General features: G+C 38.4%; 1 protein-coding gene across 1 annotated transcript in view; it reads left to right on the top strand.

Annotated features, from left to right (window-relative positions):
* Window positions 1-1,911: 1,911 nt before the first annotated feature.
* Window positions 1,912-16,501, top strand: part of LOC139659330 (trichohyalin-like) — a gene marked incomplete at its 3' end in the record, with an annotated part of 31,672 nt that continues 17,082 nt past the window's right edge. Inside the window, exons 1-10 of the mRNA XM_071537561.1 lie at window positions 1,912-1,933; window positions 2,562-2,810; window positions 3,656-5,712; window positions 6,707-10,396; window positions 11,351-11,632; window positions 12,269-12,454; window positions 13,445-13,544; window positions 15,462-15,629; window positions 15,717-16,018; window positions 16,199-16,312. Of these exons, the coding sequence (XP_071393662.1) occupies window positions 1,912-1,933; window positions 2,562-2,810; window positions 3,656-5,712; window positions 6,707-10,396; window positions 11,351-11,632; window positions 12,269-12,454; window positions 13,445-13,544; window positions 15,462-15,629; window positions 15,717-16,018; window positions 16,199-16,312 (7,170 nt within the window). The remainder of the gene's footprint in view (window positions 1,934-2,561; window positions 2,811-3,655; window positions 5,713-6,706; window positions 10,397-11,350; window positions 11,633-12,268; window positions 12,455-13,444; window positions 13,545-15,461; window positions 15,630-15,716; window positions 16,019-16,198; window positions 16,313-16,501) is intronic.

Below are 16,501 nucleotides of genomic sequence, written 5' to 3'. Positions count from 1 at the left end.
TAAATGAAATATTTAAAATTGAACCTTGACACTAAACAGTGTCACAACCATCAGCCTGTTGCTGCCCAGTAGAGGGCACTGTACTCCCAGGGAAAGGGCAACTGTAAAAGTTACATGTTTAGTAGCTCTATTATATTCAATATCTTTTGTACTATTGAAATGATTGATTGTGCACAAGGACTATGTCAGTATTTTTAAGGAGTAAATTGATGATTTATGTTTGCATTGGAGTAAATTGGACCTGGAGTGGGTTGTGGTTTTTGAGTTATGATGGGATGTTGATTGATTGATTGAATTCATTATGGGCAAAAATAATCAAACCTGTTAAAAGACTTACATTGAACTCAGAGGATGGCACATGAAAGTGTTACAACACACTTATTTCCAATGTGGTCCTGTTAAGGGTGCAAAGCGAACATTTCTAGTGCATCTCTTAAAAAATCAGTATGTGTATATGTACTAATTCATAAATAAAACTGGAATGGACTTTTTTGCTGTTCTTTGGATCAAGGTTCAAATTTAGCTCAGCTCTTTTGGCCTGTCTATAGCATAAAGATACAGCAGAAGAAAAACAAATTTTCTGTAATCTAAATGAGAGCCAAGACATGTGGCTATTTACCTCTTTATGTTCTCCATGTGATTAAAAATTACAAATTTTGAGTAGACGCTTTAACTGGCCAACAGTGGACATTTGCTTTCTAAGTCCAGGGAATAGTACACTTAGAGGTTATTAAAGGGGAAGAAATTAATAAAACAAGACCTGGACTTAGTGGTTACATATTAACTGTAGCTCAAGCATTGAAATGCAGAAAAATGAATAGACAGGAGTACAGGGACAACTGAAGACATGGGCAGACTGTGACTGCACCACCCACAGTTGCATTTTATCAAAGGGAATTACGCAGTTAGGCAAGCATGCTTAGTGTCACTACAGAAAGGCAACCTGACAATATATATTTGACTGTATCTGCTCAACTGAATGTGTAAATTTGATACATGAACACATTGAAAACCAAGAATATCAATGATTCTTATTAGAACTCAGTCAAATTTAGTACTTTTTTACTATAGTGTAACTTTCTATCAGGGTATTTATATTATACTATAACTTAAGAAAATTATGTATGTACTTCTTATACCACAGGAAGTATAAAAAGACATTATGGAGTACAACTCTCTCTCTCTCTCTCTCTCTGTGTGTGTGTGTGTGCGTGTCTGTAATGTAAGTATGGGTGCCACTGCCTGTTAATGCGTGATTACTCAATACTTATCACGAGAGCTGTGGGAGATCCCGGGCACCGAGCCAAACACAGACCCCCACCCTTATCAGAGGAGTCCAGGCTCCCAGCAGAACAAGTGGCAAGATAGTTTACCACCCAAATGTAAACTACCGTCCAATCATACTGGTGCTCACTGGGTGTCACATCTATCCGACAACCAAATAAGGTGGGCACCAAAAATGTGGAGGGAGGAGATATACAGGATGATAGTGCCCCATCTCAGCTGATCTGAGTGTTACACCTAAGTAGACCAGCAAAGTGCTCTCTGACACAAGTGACTTGTTAAAATTTACCTTGATTATTGGACTTTTCATCTGAAGTGCATGTTATTACACCCAACTCAGGAAAAAAGGAGGCTGAGGTGAGAGAACTCATACTTATGTTATAAATTCGAGATTTGCATATATTTTGTGAATTTTGCGTTAAGTTGATATGGAATTTTATGCACAGAAATAAACACTAACATGAACAAAAAATTGGGGATTTTTTTTGTACTGATATACCTGTATACATTTTGTGAAATGTAGTCAATGTACCTTGTACCAATTTTATGTTGTTTTCAATTTTATCATTCCTGCTCAGGTGTATGATCTCATGGGAAACAACAACTTTGAACTTATGATGCAGAAACATGGCCGAATCAAGAGACAACGGTAAATATTGTTTTCTCAACATGATCAAATAATGAATACATATTATAATTGCCTGTGAATGATCCATTTATGGCAAACTTTCTATCATCATAAATGTTACCACAAATTGACTACACTCAAATTTACTGCACTCAAAGTTACCCAGAAGTTTCAAACAGAATAAATTTTCATCAGTGTGACTGCAAAACTTGTGTTAACAGGCTTGCTTGAATGTTTCCAGCAATGTTTGAAAGACGCTCATTTTTATATCTTAGGGTTAGGGGTAGGCTTTAATATCTGATTATAAAAAAAAAATCTTATTGTATGGTGAAAGTATTGTATGATTTTGAATGATGTATGATTTTGTTCATAGGCTTGTCTGACTCAAATGATGAACTCTTTGGCAATTTATCTGGTAATAATAACCACATTTAGTCATTTATATGCACGATTCATTGAAGACTAAGAGACTTTTGGAAGGTAAATTGCTGCAGTGTTAAGTACCACAATTGTCAAAGTTAAAATTAGAAAACTATAAATATTAATGTAATCATGAATCTCTGCCTGTTGCCTTCTGTAATAGGTAGTAAGTGTTAAGAGAATAATAAGAAATTCATTCATGAAAAATAATAAACAAATTCATTTCTAGTGGGAGCCTTCCTGGAGGAGTTCCGGGAGCAAATCATTGCTGGGGTGAGATCGTCTGGAGCCGTCGCAGAGGCCTGGATCTCACAACAGCTGAGCCCACAAGATGAAATGACCGCTATTACTGAAGCTCAGACACCACAGGATCAAATGAGGGCGCTGTTTCAAGCTGTGGAGAAAGGGACGACACAAACCAAAGTTGCCTTCTACCTGATACTAACACTGAAAGAACCTGAACTTATTGCTGATTTAGGTAAGACAAACGTCTCAAATGTAATACATGTAGCACTTCTAAATATCTATATATCATTGTCAAATCAATTGTCATCCCTTGATATAATTACTGTAAACAAATGAGACCATCGTTAAGACGACCGGTAGCCTCCATCTCAAAACAGTGGTATTGTTAGTGCTAGTGTTTTTCAAAATGAAGACCCCATTTCCAATAAATTTTGTTGCCTCCTGTTTGTCCGCTCTCCCCTTCACTGGCATCACTCTGTGTGTTGTTGTTTTCTCTTTGGTTTTACTAAAGTGGATAAACATGTTGGAAGTGATTTTTCCATTTTGCCCCCATTGCTTCCACCATCTGCCATTGCCAGAAACTCTGAAAGTCTTGCTTCGGTTTGTGCTGGAACAACAGTGGCCCTCTTCTTGCTTTGTGCCAAAAACGCAATCTCCCTTTTTGCTGTAAAGCAATCCAGCAGACAGGACAGAGAGCAGTGGGCTATTACACTGCCAAATCCAACCCCGTGGCACACAATGTAATGCAGTGTGGAGGCTGCCAGTCTTCTCGGTGATGGTCTCATTTGTTTACAATAATTAGTCAATGTGTCCAAATGAATGTGTAATCATTTATTAATGTTAAAATGCTACATATAGCACCTTTCATTTAAGGGATATTTCATTATTAATATGATGCTCATAGTATTATGAGAATAGTAGGCCTAATTCTAAAATGAAGTTTAACTAAAAGACAGTAATGACTGCCCACCTAAAAGACTTATAAATTTGAAGTTCTACTCTAGAAATAAAATAAATGGTCAAAGTAAATGGTCAACTTGTGTCAACTGATATTTTACCTATTTCTTCCACCAAAAGAGCAAAGACAACAAAACAGCAAGATGACACAAACAGAGCAGGATCAGGCATTGGGAGATACTGAGCCATCAGAAGACAGAGGACCAAAAGTTGACATAAAAACCAAGAGAGAGAGTATTAAAAGGCAAAGACAAGCAACAATGCAAGCAATAGAGGAGATTGAACGACTTTGGGTGGGGACACAAAGAGAGAGAAAGGAAACTGACCACATGAAGGCACAGATAGAACAACAAAATGAAGACATTAAGAGACTGACCTCTGAAAAACATGAGCAGTGCTTACTGATAGAAGGACTGAGATCACAGATGGAGAATGTTACTAAAAAACTTGAAAAGACTAAAGAAGAGATCAATCAAGAAAAAGACCAAATTCAACACATGTGGGCTGATATACAGAAAGAGAGAGACACTCTGGAACGGCAACGTAATGAGATCATCAATGAGCGTCACAATTTAGAAGTGATCAAGTATGACAAGCTTAAAGCACAAGAAAATAAGGAACCCAACAAGCAGATAAAACAAGAGCAAGAGAGAATAGCAAAGATGAGAGCTGATATTGAAAGCCAAATTCAAGAATATAAGAAAAGAATGAGTGACACGAAGCAGGCAAAAGAACAAATGGAAAAAATTATGGCAGACATGAAGCAGGAGTTTGAGAGGGAAAGAGAGGAAATTACACAACAGAAAGAGCAAATTAAGCAGATTAAACACAATATAAATACAAATATCAAAATTATGGAGCAAAGGTGGACTGAAATTGACAGAGAAGATCAAATGCAGGAAGTCAGGGTCCAAGGTGAGAGAGAGGAAGTTATCAGCTTGCAAGTTGAGATGCAAAGAACCAAAGACAGTGCTAACCTTAGCAGGCTGGAGCTAATACAAGAAAAGGAAGGAACAAAGGAAAAGATGGAAAGTAAAGCGAGGGAGCAACAAGAAAAAGAAAACCTTCATACGATGAAAGATAAAGATCCTTATGAAAAGGTGAAGAATGAACTAAGTAGAGTGAAGGAAGAGATGGAGAGACTTTGGGATGTGTTGGAAGAGTGTGAACAAGAACAACAACAGATGAAGGCTGATGTGCAGAGACAAAAAGAAGACACTGAGGACAAGATGGCAAAATCTGAGAGACACGAGATAGAAAGAATGAAAGCTGAAATACAGACACAGAGAGAAGAAATAGAAAGAGACAGGCAACTAGCAAAAGCAGAGATGGATGAAATGAATTGTATGAAGGAGAGTATTGAAAGGCAAAAACAGGAGCTTGATGACAAGTTACATAAGACAAAGAGAGAGATAAGAGAGATGGAGGTGTTGAATGCTGAGATTGAAATCAAGAAAAAGGACCTGGAAAAGACAAAAAGAATGAGCATGAGAAAAAAGGAAGAGATCAACAAGATGAAGGAAGAGATAGAACATGCTAAATTAGAGATGGAAGAAAGAGAACAATCACAGCAAACAGCTGATGCACAGATGGTGTTGGAGATTAACACAGAAGATAAGTTCGGTGAGGATGATGAGAGCGAAGATATAAGTTCTGAGATTCAGAGAAGACTTCAAGAGGTTGACAGATCCAGAGAAATTATGCAACATACAGAAGTAGGCATGGAAAATCAAATGGAAGACGGCAGCATGGAGATAAGCGACAGAAACAGAGTGAATGCTGAAATTCAGAGGTTGGTTCTTGAGGTGGAAGAAATCAGAAACATGCTGCAGATGGATAAAGAAGATACAGAGCAACGCAAGAGGGACTTTAAAGAGGAAAAGAGCCAAATCAAATGGATGAACTTTCAGGCACAGAAAAAGAAAAGGGAGATTGACCAAAGGATGGAGAGGATCATGCAAGAGAGGGATAAATTAGAAATTATGAAGCTAAAGATGCAGCGACAAAGGGAGGAGTTTGAACAAAAAAAGGAAGAGACCAGGACTAAACTTCAGAACATGGAAGAGATGAAAGCTGACATAGAAAAAGTTGCTGCAGAGGTAGACAACACCAAAGAAGAGATGCAAAGGGCCCAAATGAAGATAGAGGAGAACAAGGAGAAAGTAAGAAAAGACATGGTAAGTACAGCATTTCTTCATTTTCAGCCCATAAGTAGCCCAAATGGCCTCAGGGTGTTGCTGCAGTTCATTTGCATTTACTTGCATCTTCAGTCTGAATATTACCCATTCAAAAGTTTGGAGGAAATCTTGACCACATACCGCGTGGCAAGAAGCGTCTGGCCGACGACAGGATCTGATGTGATAGCTTCCTCCTTGCGCATATAGAAAACAGATATACTGTATATGAAAAATAGACACTCAAAAGTTCTATTTTGTTGTTAAAATCCACTTCAAATGAATGCCTCTGAAATGGAAAACTCCACCGTTCACTCTACTACACAAGCGCTGTTCTCTGCGTCCATATGGCAACCAGTACTGTCTCTAGCACATGCAGATCAAACTTCAAAACAAGCTAGAGGTAGCACTGCCGGCCACATGGACATGGCAAACGAGTTTTCTGTTTCTGACATATTCGGAGATATACTGATTCTAACAACAAAATTGAAAAAATGTGAGTGCCTATGTTTGCACATATCTGTTTTGAATATACTCAAGGAGGAAGCCATCAGATCCTGTCATCTACCTGCTGCTTCTTGCCGCACATTATGTGGTCAAGATTTCCTCCAAGGTTTTGAATGGGCTGTGTTAGGACTCAATGAATTGGGGTGGCATCTTGAGGCCATCTGGGCTAGTCAATGAGGTGCCTACTATCGTATTAGACTGACCAGGAGAACTGACCAGGCAAGCAGACAATGGGTAGTTGAAATGTCACTGAAAGGATTGTATTATACAAATACTTAACATATTGTTAGGAAAATTAAACTGTAATGCTAAATAAATGATGAAAACATTTACATAATTAATACTGTATAGCTGTGTGAGACGCTCTTTTGGATGGTAAGAAAAGGATACATGGTTGGTTTGATGATTTCAAACTCCTCAGAATCAAAAGCCTGGTTAAATACTATTGTTGTTCAATGTCTCACTGTTGTGCATTTTCGTATTTGAAAAGGATAAGCTGAACTCCATGAAAGCTGAGGTCAGCGGATGGATATTGGTTGAAAGTGCAACCAAGAAGGCTATTTCAGCGAATAAAGCCATACCTCAAGAACCACAGAATGAGACAGATAAACACTTCCTCAAAGATGAAACACCTGAAACTCTAGACAGACAAAAAACAGACAAAGAGGAAGCAGAAGATGAAATTACAAAAGACTCAATTTCTTTAATCGTCACATCAAAAATGAACATAGAGGAAAATACAACAAAAAATGCATTGGACGTCCAGCATCAAAGTGAAGAGATCAAAAAACAACAGGAGAGAGAGGAACAGAAAACTTTTACAGTGGACATAAAGGAAGAGCAAAATCTTTTGTTACAACTGCAGACAGAAATTCGTGAAGAAACATTAATGGATGATGATCAGAATGAAATGGAGATGAATGTAAGAGAAAAGGAAAAAATAGAAAATCAGATCTCCGTACTCAAGGAGAAAGGTGAGAGAATAAAGGAGCAAATAAGAATGGCTATGGAGAACATGGAACAAAAAAATCAAGAGATCAAAAGGCTGATTATGGAAATAAATGACCTACAGAGCCAGAGACAAGAGGTTGAAATTGGGTTAAAGATTACAAATATGGACATGGGAAATCTGGAAGAAAGAAAGACTAGGCTGTTGAAAGAAACTAAGCTAATTAAATATGAATTACAAGTGGAGAAAGAGGAGACTGACAACAACTTTCAACAAGCAGGAATAGATGAGATTAACTTTATGAGATTCGATATTGAGAAGCAAAAACAGGAGCCTGAGGTGAAACTGCTTATATCTGAGATTCCAAAGACAACAAAAGAAAATGAGCAGACATTGAAAAGGAGGATGACAAGCACTGAAGAAACAAAGGCAATATGGGTGGAGACTGAAATTGCTATGGAGGAGATGGAACAAATAAGGAAGGAGCCAGAGAGGGAGAAGCATACAGAAAAGTTTGAAAGAGAAAAAACAAGGGAAGAAATACAGAAGGCAGGAGAAGATGTACAGATAAATATCGAGGAGACGCTTGGAGGTGCTGATCAAAGGGACATGAAAAATGAGATACAAAGACTTATTGAAGAGGTTTATAGAACCCGAGGAATTGTAAGACTAATAAAATTAGAACATGAAAACCAAACTGAAGAAACTAATATCGACAAAGATCATAAAGATGCTGTGAGCACTGAAATTCAAAGACTGTTGCTAGAGGTGGAACAAATCAGAGAGGATTTAAAGAGGGTAAAAATTGAAATGAAGCAAAGTGAAATGCATGTGAAAGAAGAAATGGGCAACATAAAATGGATGAAAACTATGATGAAAAAACAGAAGAGAGAACTGGACCAGAGGTTAGAGAAAACTTTGAGAGAGAGAGATGAATTAGACATTTTAAAAATGAAAATTCAGAGACAAAAGGAAGTGATAAGGCAGAAGTTGGAGGACATAGCAAAAGTGAAAAGCAACATAGAGAAAATGGCTGCTAATACTCAAAAGAAAAGTGAAGAAATAGAGATTGTAATAAAAGAAAGCAAACTAAATCAGAGACACCTAGACGACCTCAATAACAAGATTGAGGCAGATAAACAAAACATAAAAAACAGCCATGATTTAATATCTCAGGAAAGAGCTGAACTTGAAAAATTAAAGGGTGAAATCAAGCAACAAACGAGGGACATGGAATCTGCCTTAGAAAATATCAAGAGAGAAAAGGAGCATCTGCTACTATTGAAGATAGACAGAGAGAAAAACAAAGTAGCTGAAAAGGATAGAACAGAAAGGGATAGTGGTGGTCAGAAAATGGTCAGAGAAAAAGAGGAAATGGAAAATGAAATCTTCAAGCTCAAATCAGAAAAAGAGAAAATCAAGGGGGATATAAAGATGCTAAGGAACAATTTGGATCAGAAACACAATGAAATTAGAAAACTGGGTAAGGAAATAAGTGACCAACAGAAACAAAAGCAAGAGATTGAGGCAGAGCTGGAAAAGACAAGAGACATGAGACACCTACAACAAACTCAGGCTGATCTGCAAAGACAAAGAGAGGACATTGAAACATTGAGGACACACAACAAGACTGAGAGAGAAGAGATTGAGAAATTGAACCATCAGATTCAGGTGGATAAGGAGAATATGAGATTAGCAGGACTACAAGCCGAGGAAAAAATAAATGAGATGAACCATATAAGGGAAAGTATCAGGACACAAAAACAGGAGCTTGATGACAAAATGCAAAAGACCAAAAGAGAAATAAGGGAGATGGAGCTATTGAAGTCAGAGTTGGAAATGGAAAGGAAAGAAAACAAACAGACATTTAGAAAAGGCATGAGAAATAAGGAAGAGATTGAAATGATGTTGGCTGAAATACAAAGAGAAAAGGAATCACTGAGGACAGAGACAAAAAAGAGAAGAAGGGAATTGGACCAAAGATTGGAGAAGACCATGAGAGAGAGGGATGAGTTAGAGGTTATGAAGATAAAAATGCAACGGCAAAAGGAAGAGCTGGTAGAGGAGATGGAGGTGATAAAGAGAGAGAGGAAAAGTATAGAGGAACAGACTGCTCTTGTACAAAGAGATCTTGGTGAGCAAAACCTTGGAGAAAGAGAGGTGGACATCGTCAGAGAGAAAGTGGAAATGGAAAACCAAATCTCAAAATTTACTGTAGAACAGAATATAATCAAAATGGAAACCCAAGAGATTGAAAGCCTCAATAATGTCATTAGTGACCTTCAAAAGATGACACAAAAAATTCATGATGGCTTGGAAAAAACTAAGATGGACATGGGAAATATGGACAATCTAAAGGCTGATCTAGAGAAGCAAAGAGAAGGAATTGAAGCACTGACAGCTGAGAACAAGACCGACAGATATATCATGGACAGAGTAAAATCCCAGTTAGAGATAAAAAAGATGGAATTGGAAAAATGTATGACACAAATGAAAGAAAAAATGGATGAGATGAACAATGTGAGGGATAATATCCAAAGACAAAAACAAGAGCTTGATGACAGATTGGAGAAGACTAAGAGAGAAATAAGAGAAATGGAAATTTTGAAGTCTGAATTGGCGGTGAAGAAAAAAGAAAATGAACAGACACTGCGGAAGGCCATTCGAAAACAGCAAGAGGTTAAAGGGATGTGGGCTGACATACAAGGAGAAAAGGATGCCCTAAAGAGGGAGACAACAAGAAGAAAGAGAGAGATGGATCAAAGGCTAGAGAGGATCATCAGAGAGAGGGATGGATTAGAAATAATGAAGCTGAAACTGCAAAGAGAAAACGATGAGAGAAAAATGAGTGATATGAAAAGCAAGGCCATGGCAATGCAAAAAGAAGAAATGGGAAAGGAATGGAAACAAGAGCTTTTGGTGGAAAAACAAGATCTTGAAAAATACAGGAAACAAATGGAAAGAGAGAGGGATGATCCGCTGACAATGAAGCCAGCCATGGCGATGCAGAAAGAAGAAATGGAAAGTGAATGGAAACAAGAGCTTTTGGTGGAAAAACAAGATCTTGAAAAACTCAAGACAGAGATGGAGAGAGAGAGGGAGGATCTTGGTAGAGCAAATGAGATGATGAATAAAGAGAAACAGGACTTGGAGTTGATGAAGTCTGACACCCAGAAAGAAATTGACATGTTACAACGAGAGAAACAAGACCTGAAGGAAGAAAAAGAGAGGCTGGAGATCACAAAAACTGAGCTACAAAACAACAAAGAAAACTTTGACAGTGTCCTGGATGAGATAAACAGAGAGAAAAGCAGCATGTCAGATTTGGCTGTTCAGCTTCAAAAAGAAAGGGAAGAACTTGAGAATGTCACGAACATTATTGCCTTGAAACAAAAAGAAAAAGAACTCAAGGATGACGATATCAAAAGACAAACACAAGATCTTCAAAACAGTCGTGCCATTGCACTAGCAGAAAGAGAAGAACTGGAACTTTTGAGGAAGGATCTAATCCAGAGGAAAGATGAGGTTGAAGCTGCCATGGACAGTATCATTGGAGAGAAAGAACAGCTCAAACAAAGTAAGACTGTTATTGACAGGGAGAGAGACATGCTTGTGGATGAAAGGGACAAAATGGAAGGAGATCTGTCTGAACTGAAAATGAAAGAGGATCAGCTCATGACAAAAATGACAACCATTGAAGATCTGAGTGCAAAACTCAAACAGCTGAAAGACAGGACAAGTGAAGACATCAGAAAGAAAATGGACAGATTAGAGCAGAAAAATGACGACATACAAAGACTCAGCATTGTATTGCAGCAAAAGCATGATGAACTTGACAAAGAGAAAGAAAAGATGGATAGTTGTATTGAAATGATACACAGAGAAAAGGACAGTCTGATGAGAATGAAGTCGGCCATGGCGATGCAGAGAGAAGAAATGGAAAGTGAATGGAAACAAGAGCTTTTGGTGGAAAAACAAGATCTTGAAAAATCCAAGAAACAAATGGAAAGAGAGAGGGATGATCTGCTGACAATGAAGTCAGCCATGGCGATGCAGAAAGAAGAAATGGAAAAGGAATGGAAACAAGAGCTTTTGGTGGAAAAACAAGATGTTGAAAAATCCAAGAAACAAATGGAAAGAGAGAGGGATGATCTGCTGACAATGAAGTCAGCCATGGCGATGCAGAAAGAAGAAATGGAAAGGGAATGGAAACAAGAGCTTTTGGTGGAAAAACAAGATCTTGAAAAACTCAAGACAGAGATGGAGAGAGAGAGGGAGGACCTTGGTAGAGCAAATGAGATGATGAATAAAGAGAAACAGGACTTGGAGTTGATGAAGTCTGACACCCAGAAAGAAATTGACATGTTACAACGAGAGAAACAAGACCTGAAGGAAGAAAAAGAGAGGCTGGAGATCACAAAAACTGAGCTACAAAACAACAAAGAAAACTTTGACAGTGTCCTGGATGAGATAAACAGAGAGAAAAGCAGCATGTCAGATTTGGCTGTTCAGCTTCAAAAAGAAAGGGAAGAACTTGAGAATGTCATGAACATTATTGCCTTAAAACAAAAAGAACAAGAACTCAAGGATGACGACATCAAAAGACAAACACAAGATCTTCAAAACAGTCGTGCCATTGCACTAGCAGAAAGAGAAGAACTGGAACTTTTGAGGAAGGATCTAATCCAGAGGAAAGATGAGGTTGAAGCTGCCATGGACAGTATCATTGGAGAGAAAGAACAGCTCAAACAAAGTAAGACTGTTATTGACAGGGAGAGAGACATGCTTGTGGATGAAAGGGACAAATTGGAAGGAGATTTGTCTGAAATGAAAATGAAAGAGGATCAGCTCATGAGAAAAATGACAACCATTGAAAATCTGAGTGCAAAACTCAAACAGCTGAATGACAGGACACGTGAAGACATCAGAAAGAAAATGAACAGATTAGAGCAGAAAAATGACGACATACAAAGACTCAGCATTGTATTGCAGCAAAAGCATGATGAACTTGACAAAGAGAAAGAAAAGATGGATGGTTGTATTGAAATAATACAGAGAGAAAAGGACAGTCTGATGAGAATGAGGTCGGCCATGGCGATGCAGAAAGAAGAAATGGAAAGGGAATGGAAACAAGAGCTTTTGGTGGAAAAACAAGATCTTGAAAAACTCAAGACAGAGATGGAGAGAGAGAGGGAGGACCTTGGTAGAGCAAATGAGATGATGAATAAAGAGAAACAGGACTTGGAGTTGATGAAGTCTGACACCCAGAAAGAAATTGACATGTTACAACGAGAGAAACAAGACCTGAAGGAAGAAAAAGAGAGGCTGGAGATCACAAAAACTGAGCTACAAAACAACAAAGAAAACTTTGACAGTGTCCTGGATGAGATAAACAGAGAGAAAAGCAGCATGTCAGATTTGGCTGTTCAGCTTCAAAAAGAAAGGGAAGAACTTGAGAATGTCATGAACATTATTGCCTTAAAACAAAAAGAACAAGAACTCAAGGATGACGACATCAAAAGACAAACACAAGATCTTCAAAACAGTCGTGCCATTGCACTAGCAGAAAGAGAAGAACTGGAACTTTTGAGGAAGGATCTAATCCAGAGGAAAGATGAGGTTGAAGCTGCCATGGACAGTATCATTGGAGAGAAAGAACAGCTCAAACAAAGTAAGACTGTTATTGACAGGGAGAGAGACATGCTTGTGGATGAAAGGGACAAATTGGAAGGAGATTTGTCTGAAATGAAAATGAAAGAGGATCAGCTCATGAGAAAAATGACAACCATTGAAAATCTGAGTGCAAAACTCAAACAGCTGAATGACAGGACACGTGAAGACATCAGAAAGAAAATGAACAGATTAGAGCAGAAAAATGACGACATACAAAGACTCAGCATTGTATTGCAGCAAAAGCATGATGAACTTGACAAAGAGAAAGAAAAGATGGATGGTTGTATTGAAATAATACAGAGAGAAAAGGACAGTCTGATGAGAATGAGGTCGGCCATGGCGATGCAGAAAGAAGAAATGGAAAAGGAATGGAAACAAGAGCTTTTGGTGGAAAAACAAGATCTTGAAAAATCCAAGAAACAAATGGAAAGAGAGAGGGATGATCCGCTGACAATGAAGTCAGCCATGGCGATGCAGAAAGAAGAAATGGAAAAGGAATGGAAACAAGAGCTTTTGGTGGAAAAACAAGATGTTGAAAAATCCAAGAAACGAATGGAAAGAGAGAGGGATGATCTGCTGACAATGAAGTCAGCTATGGCGATGCAGAAAGAAGAAATGGAAAGGGAATGGAAACAAGAGCTTTTGGTGGAAAAACAAGATCTTGAAAAACTCAAGACAGAGATGGAGAGAGAGAGGGAGGATCTTGGTAGAGCAAATGAGATGATGAATAAAGAGAAACAGGACTTGGAGTTGACGAAGTCTGACACCCAGAAAGAAATTGACATGTTACAACGAGAGAAACAAGACCTGAAGGAAGAAAAAGAGAGGCTGGAGATCACAAAAACTGAGCTACAAAACAACAAAGAAAACTTTGACAGTGTCCTGGATGAGATAAACAGAGAGAAAAGCAGCATGTCAGATTTGGCTGTTCAGCTTCAAAAAGAAAGGGAAGAACTTGAGAATGTCACGAACATTATTGCCTTGAAACAAAAAGAACAAGAACTCAAGGATGACGATATCAAAAGACAAACACAAGATCTTCAAAACAGTCGTGCCATTGCACTAGCAGAAAGAGAAGAACTGGAACTTTTGAGGAAGGATCTAATCCAGAGGAAAGATGAGGTTGAAGCTGCCATGGACAGTATCATTGGAGAGAAAGAACAGCTGAAACAAAGTAAGACTGTTATTGACAGGGAGAGAGACATGCTTGTGGATGAAAGGGACAAAATGGAAGGAGATCTGTCTGAACTGAAAATGAAAGAGGATCAGCTCATGACAAAAATGACAACCATTGAAGATCTGAGTGCAAAACTCAAACAGCTGAAAGACAGGACACGTGAAGACATCAGAAAGAAAATGGACAGATTAGAGCAGAAAAATGACGACATACAAAGACTCAGCATTGTATTGCAGCAAAAGCATGATGAACTTGACAAAGAGAAAGAAAAGATGGATAGTTGTATTGAAATGATACACAGAGAAAAGGACAGTCTGATGAGAATGAAGTCGGCCATGGCGATGCAGAGAGAAGAAATGGAAAGTGAATGGAAACAAGAGCTTTTGGTGGAAAAACAAGATCTTGAAAAATCCAAGAAACAAATGGAAAGAGAGAGGGATGATCCGCTGACAATGAAGTCAGCCATGGCGATGCAGAAAGAAGAAATGGAAAAGGAATGGAAACAAGAGCTTTTGGTGGAAAAACAAGATCTTGAAAAACTCAAGACAGAGATGGAGAGAGAGAGGGAGGACCTTGGTAGAGCGAATGAGATGATGAATAAAGAGAAACAGGACTTGGAGTTGACGAAGTCTGACACCCAGAAAGAAATTGACATGTTACAACGAGAGAAACAAGACCTGAAGGAAGAAAAAGAGAGGCTGGAGATCACAAAAACTGAGCTACAAAACAACAAAGAAAGCTTTGACAGTGTCCTGGATGAGATAAACAGAGAGAAAAGCAGCATGTCAGATTTGGCTGTTCAGCTTCAAAAAGAAAGGGAAGAACTTGAGAATGTCATGAACATTATTGCCTTAAAACAAAAAGAACAAGAACTCAAGGATGATGACATCAAAAGACAAACACAAGACCTTCAAAACAGTCGTGGCATTGCACTAGCAGAAAGAGAAGAACTGGAACTTTTGAGGAAGGATCTAATCCAGAGGAAAGATGAGGTTGAAGCTGCCATGGACAGTATCATTGGAGAGAAAGAACAGCTCAAACAAAGTAAGACTGTTATTGACAGGGAGAGAGACATGCTTGTGGATGAAAGGGACAAAATGGAAGGAGATTTATCTGAACTGAAAATGAAAGAGGATCAGCTCATGAGAAAAATGACAACCATTGAAGATCTGAGTGCAAAACTCAAACAGCTGAATGACAGGACACGTGAAGACATCAGAAAGAAAATGGATAGATTAGAGCAGAAAAATGACGACATACAAAGACTCAGCATTCTATTGCAGCAAAAGCATGATGAACTTGATAAAGACAAAGAAAAGATGGATGGTTGTATTGAAATGATACAGAGAGAAAAGGACAGTCTGATGAGAATGAAGTCGGCCATGGCGATGCAGAAAGAAGAAATGGAAAGGGAATGGAAACAACAGCTTTTGGTGGAAAAACAAGATCTTGAAATATCCAAGAAACAAATGGAAAGAAAGAGGGATGATCCGCTGACAATGAAGTCAGCCATGGCGATGCAGAAAGAAGAAATGGAAAGTGAATGGAAACAAGAGCTTTTGGTGGAAAAACAAGATGTTGAAAAATCCAAGAAACAAATGGAAAGAAAGAGGGATGATCTGCTGACAATGAAGTCAGCCATGGCGATGCAGAAAGAGGAAATGGAAAGTGAATGGAAACAAGAGCTTTTGGTGGAAAAACAAGATCTTGAAAAATCCAAGAAACAAATGGGAAGAGAGAGGGATGATCTGCTGACAATGAAGTCAGCAATGGCGATGCAGAAAGAAGAAATGGAAAAGGAATGGAAACAAGAGCTTTTGGTGGAAAAACAAGATCTTGAAAAACTCAAGACAGAGATGGAGAGAGAGAGGGAGGATCTTGGTAGAGCGAATGAGATGATGAATAAAGAGAAACAGGACTTGGAGTTGATGAAGTCTGACACCCAGAAAGAAATTGACATGTTACAACGAGAGAAACAAGACCTGAAGGAAGAAAAAGATAGGCTGGAGATCACAAAAACTGAGTTACAAAACAACAAAGAAAACTTTGACAGTGTCCTGGATGAGATAAACAGAGAGAAAAGCAGCATGTCAGATTTGGCTGTTCAGCTTCAAAAAGAAAGGCAAGAACTTGAGAATATCATGAACATTATTGCCTTGAAACAAAAAGAACAAGAACTCAAGGATGACGACATCAAAAGACAAACACAAGACCTTCAAAACAGTCTTGGCATTGCACTAGCAGAAAGAGAAGAACTGGAACTTTTGAGGAAGGATCTAATCCAGAGGAAAGATGAGGTTGAAGCTGCCATGGACAGTATCATTGGAGAGAAAGAACAGCTCAAACAAAGTAAGACTGTTATTGACAGGGAGAGAGACATGCTTGTGGATGAAAGGGACAAAATGGAAGGAGATTTATCTGAACTGAAAATGAAAGAGGATCAGCTCATGAGAAAAATGACAACCATTGAAAATCTGAGTGCAAAA

The sequence above is a fragment of the Centroberyx affinis genome, unplaced genomic scaffold (assembly GCF_046629955.1).
Source record: "Centroberyx affinis isolate AG114_WGS23_722 - 3 ecotype Tasmania unplaced genomic scaffold, CSIRO-AGI_Caff_v1 ptg003067l_1, whole genome shotgun sequence".
Taxonomy (NCBI): domain Eukaryota; kingdom Metazoa; phylum Chordata; class Actinopteri; order Beryciformes; family Berycidae; genus Centroberyx; species Centroberyx affinis.
The sequence above is the reverse complement of the archived record's forward strand: the minus strand, read 5'-3'. Positions and strand labels throughout refer to the sequence as shown.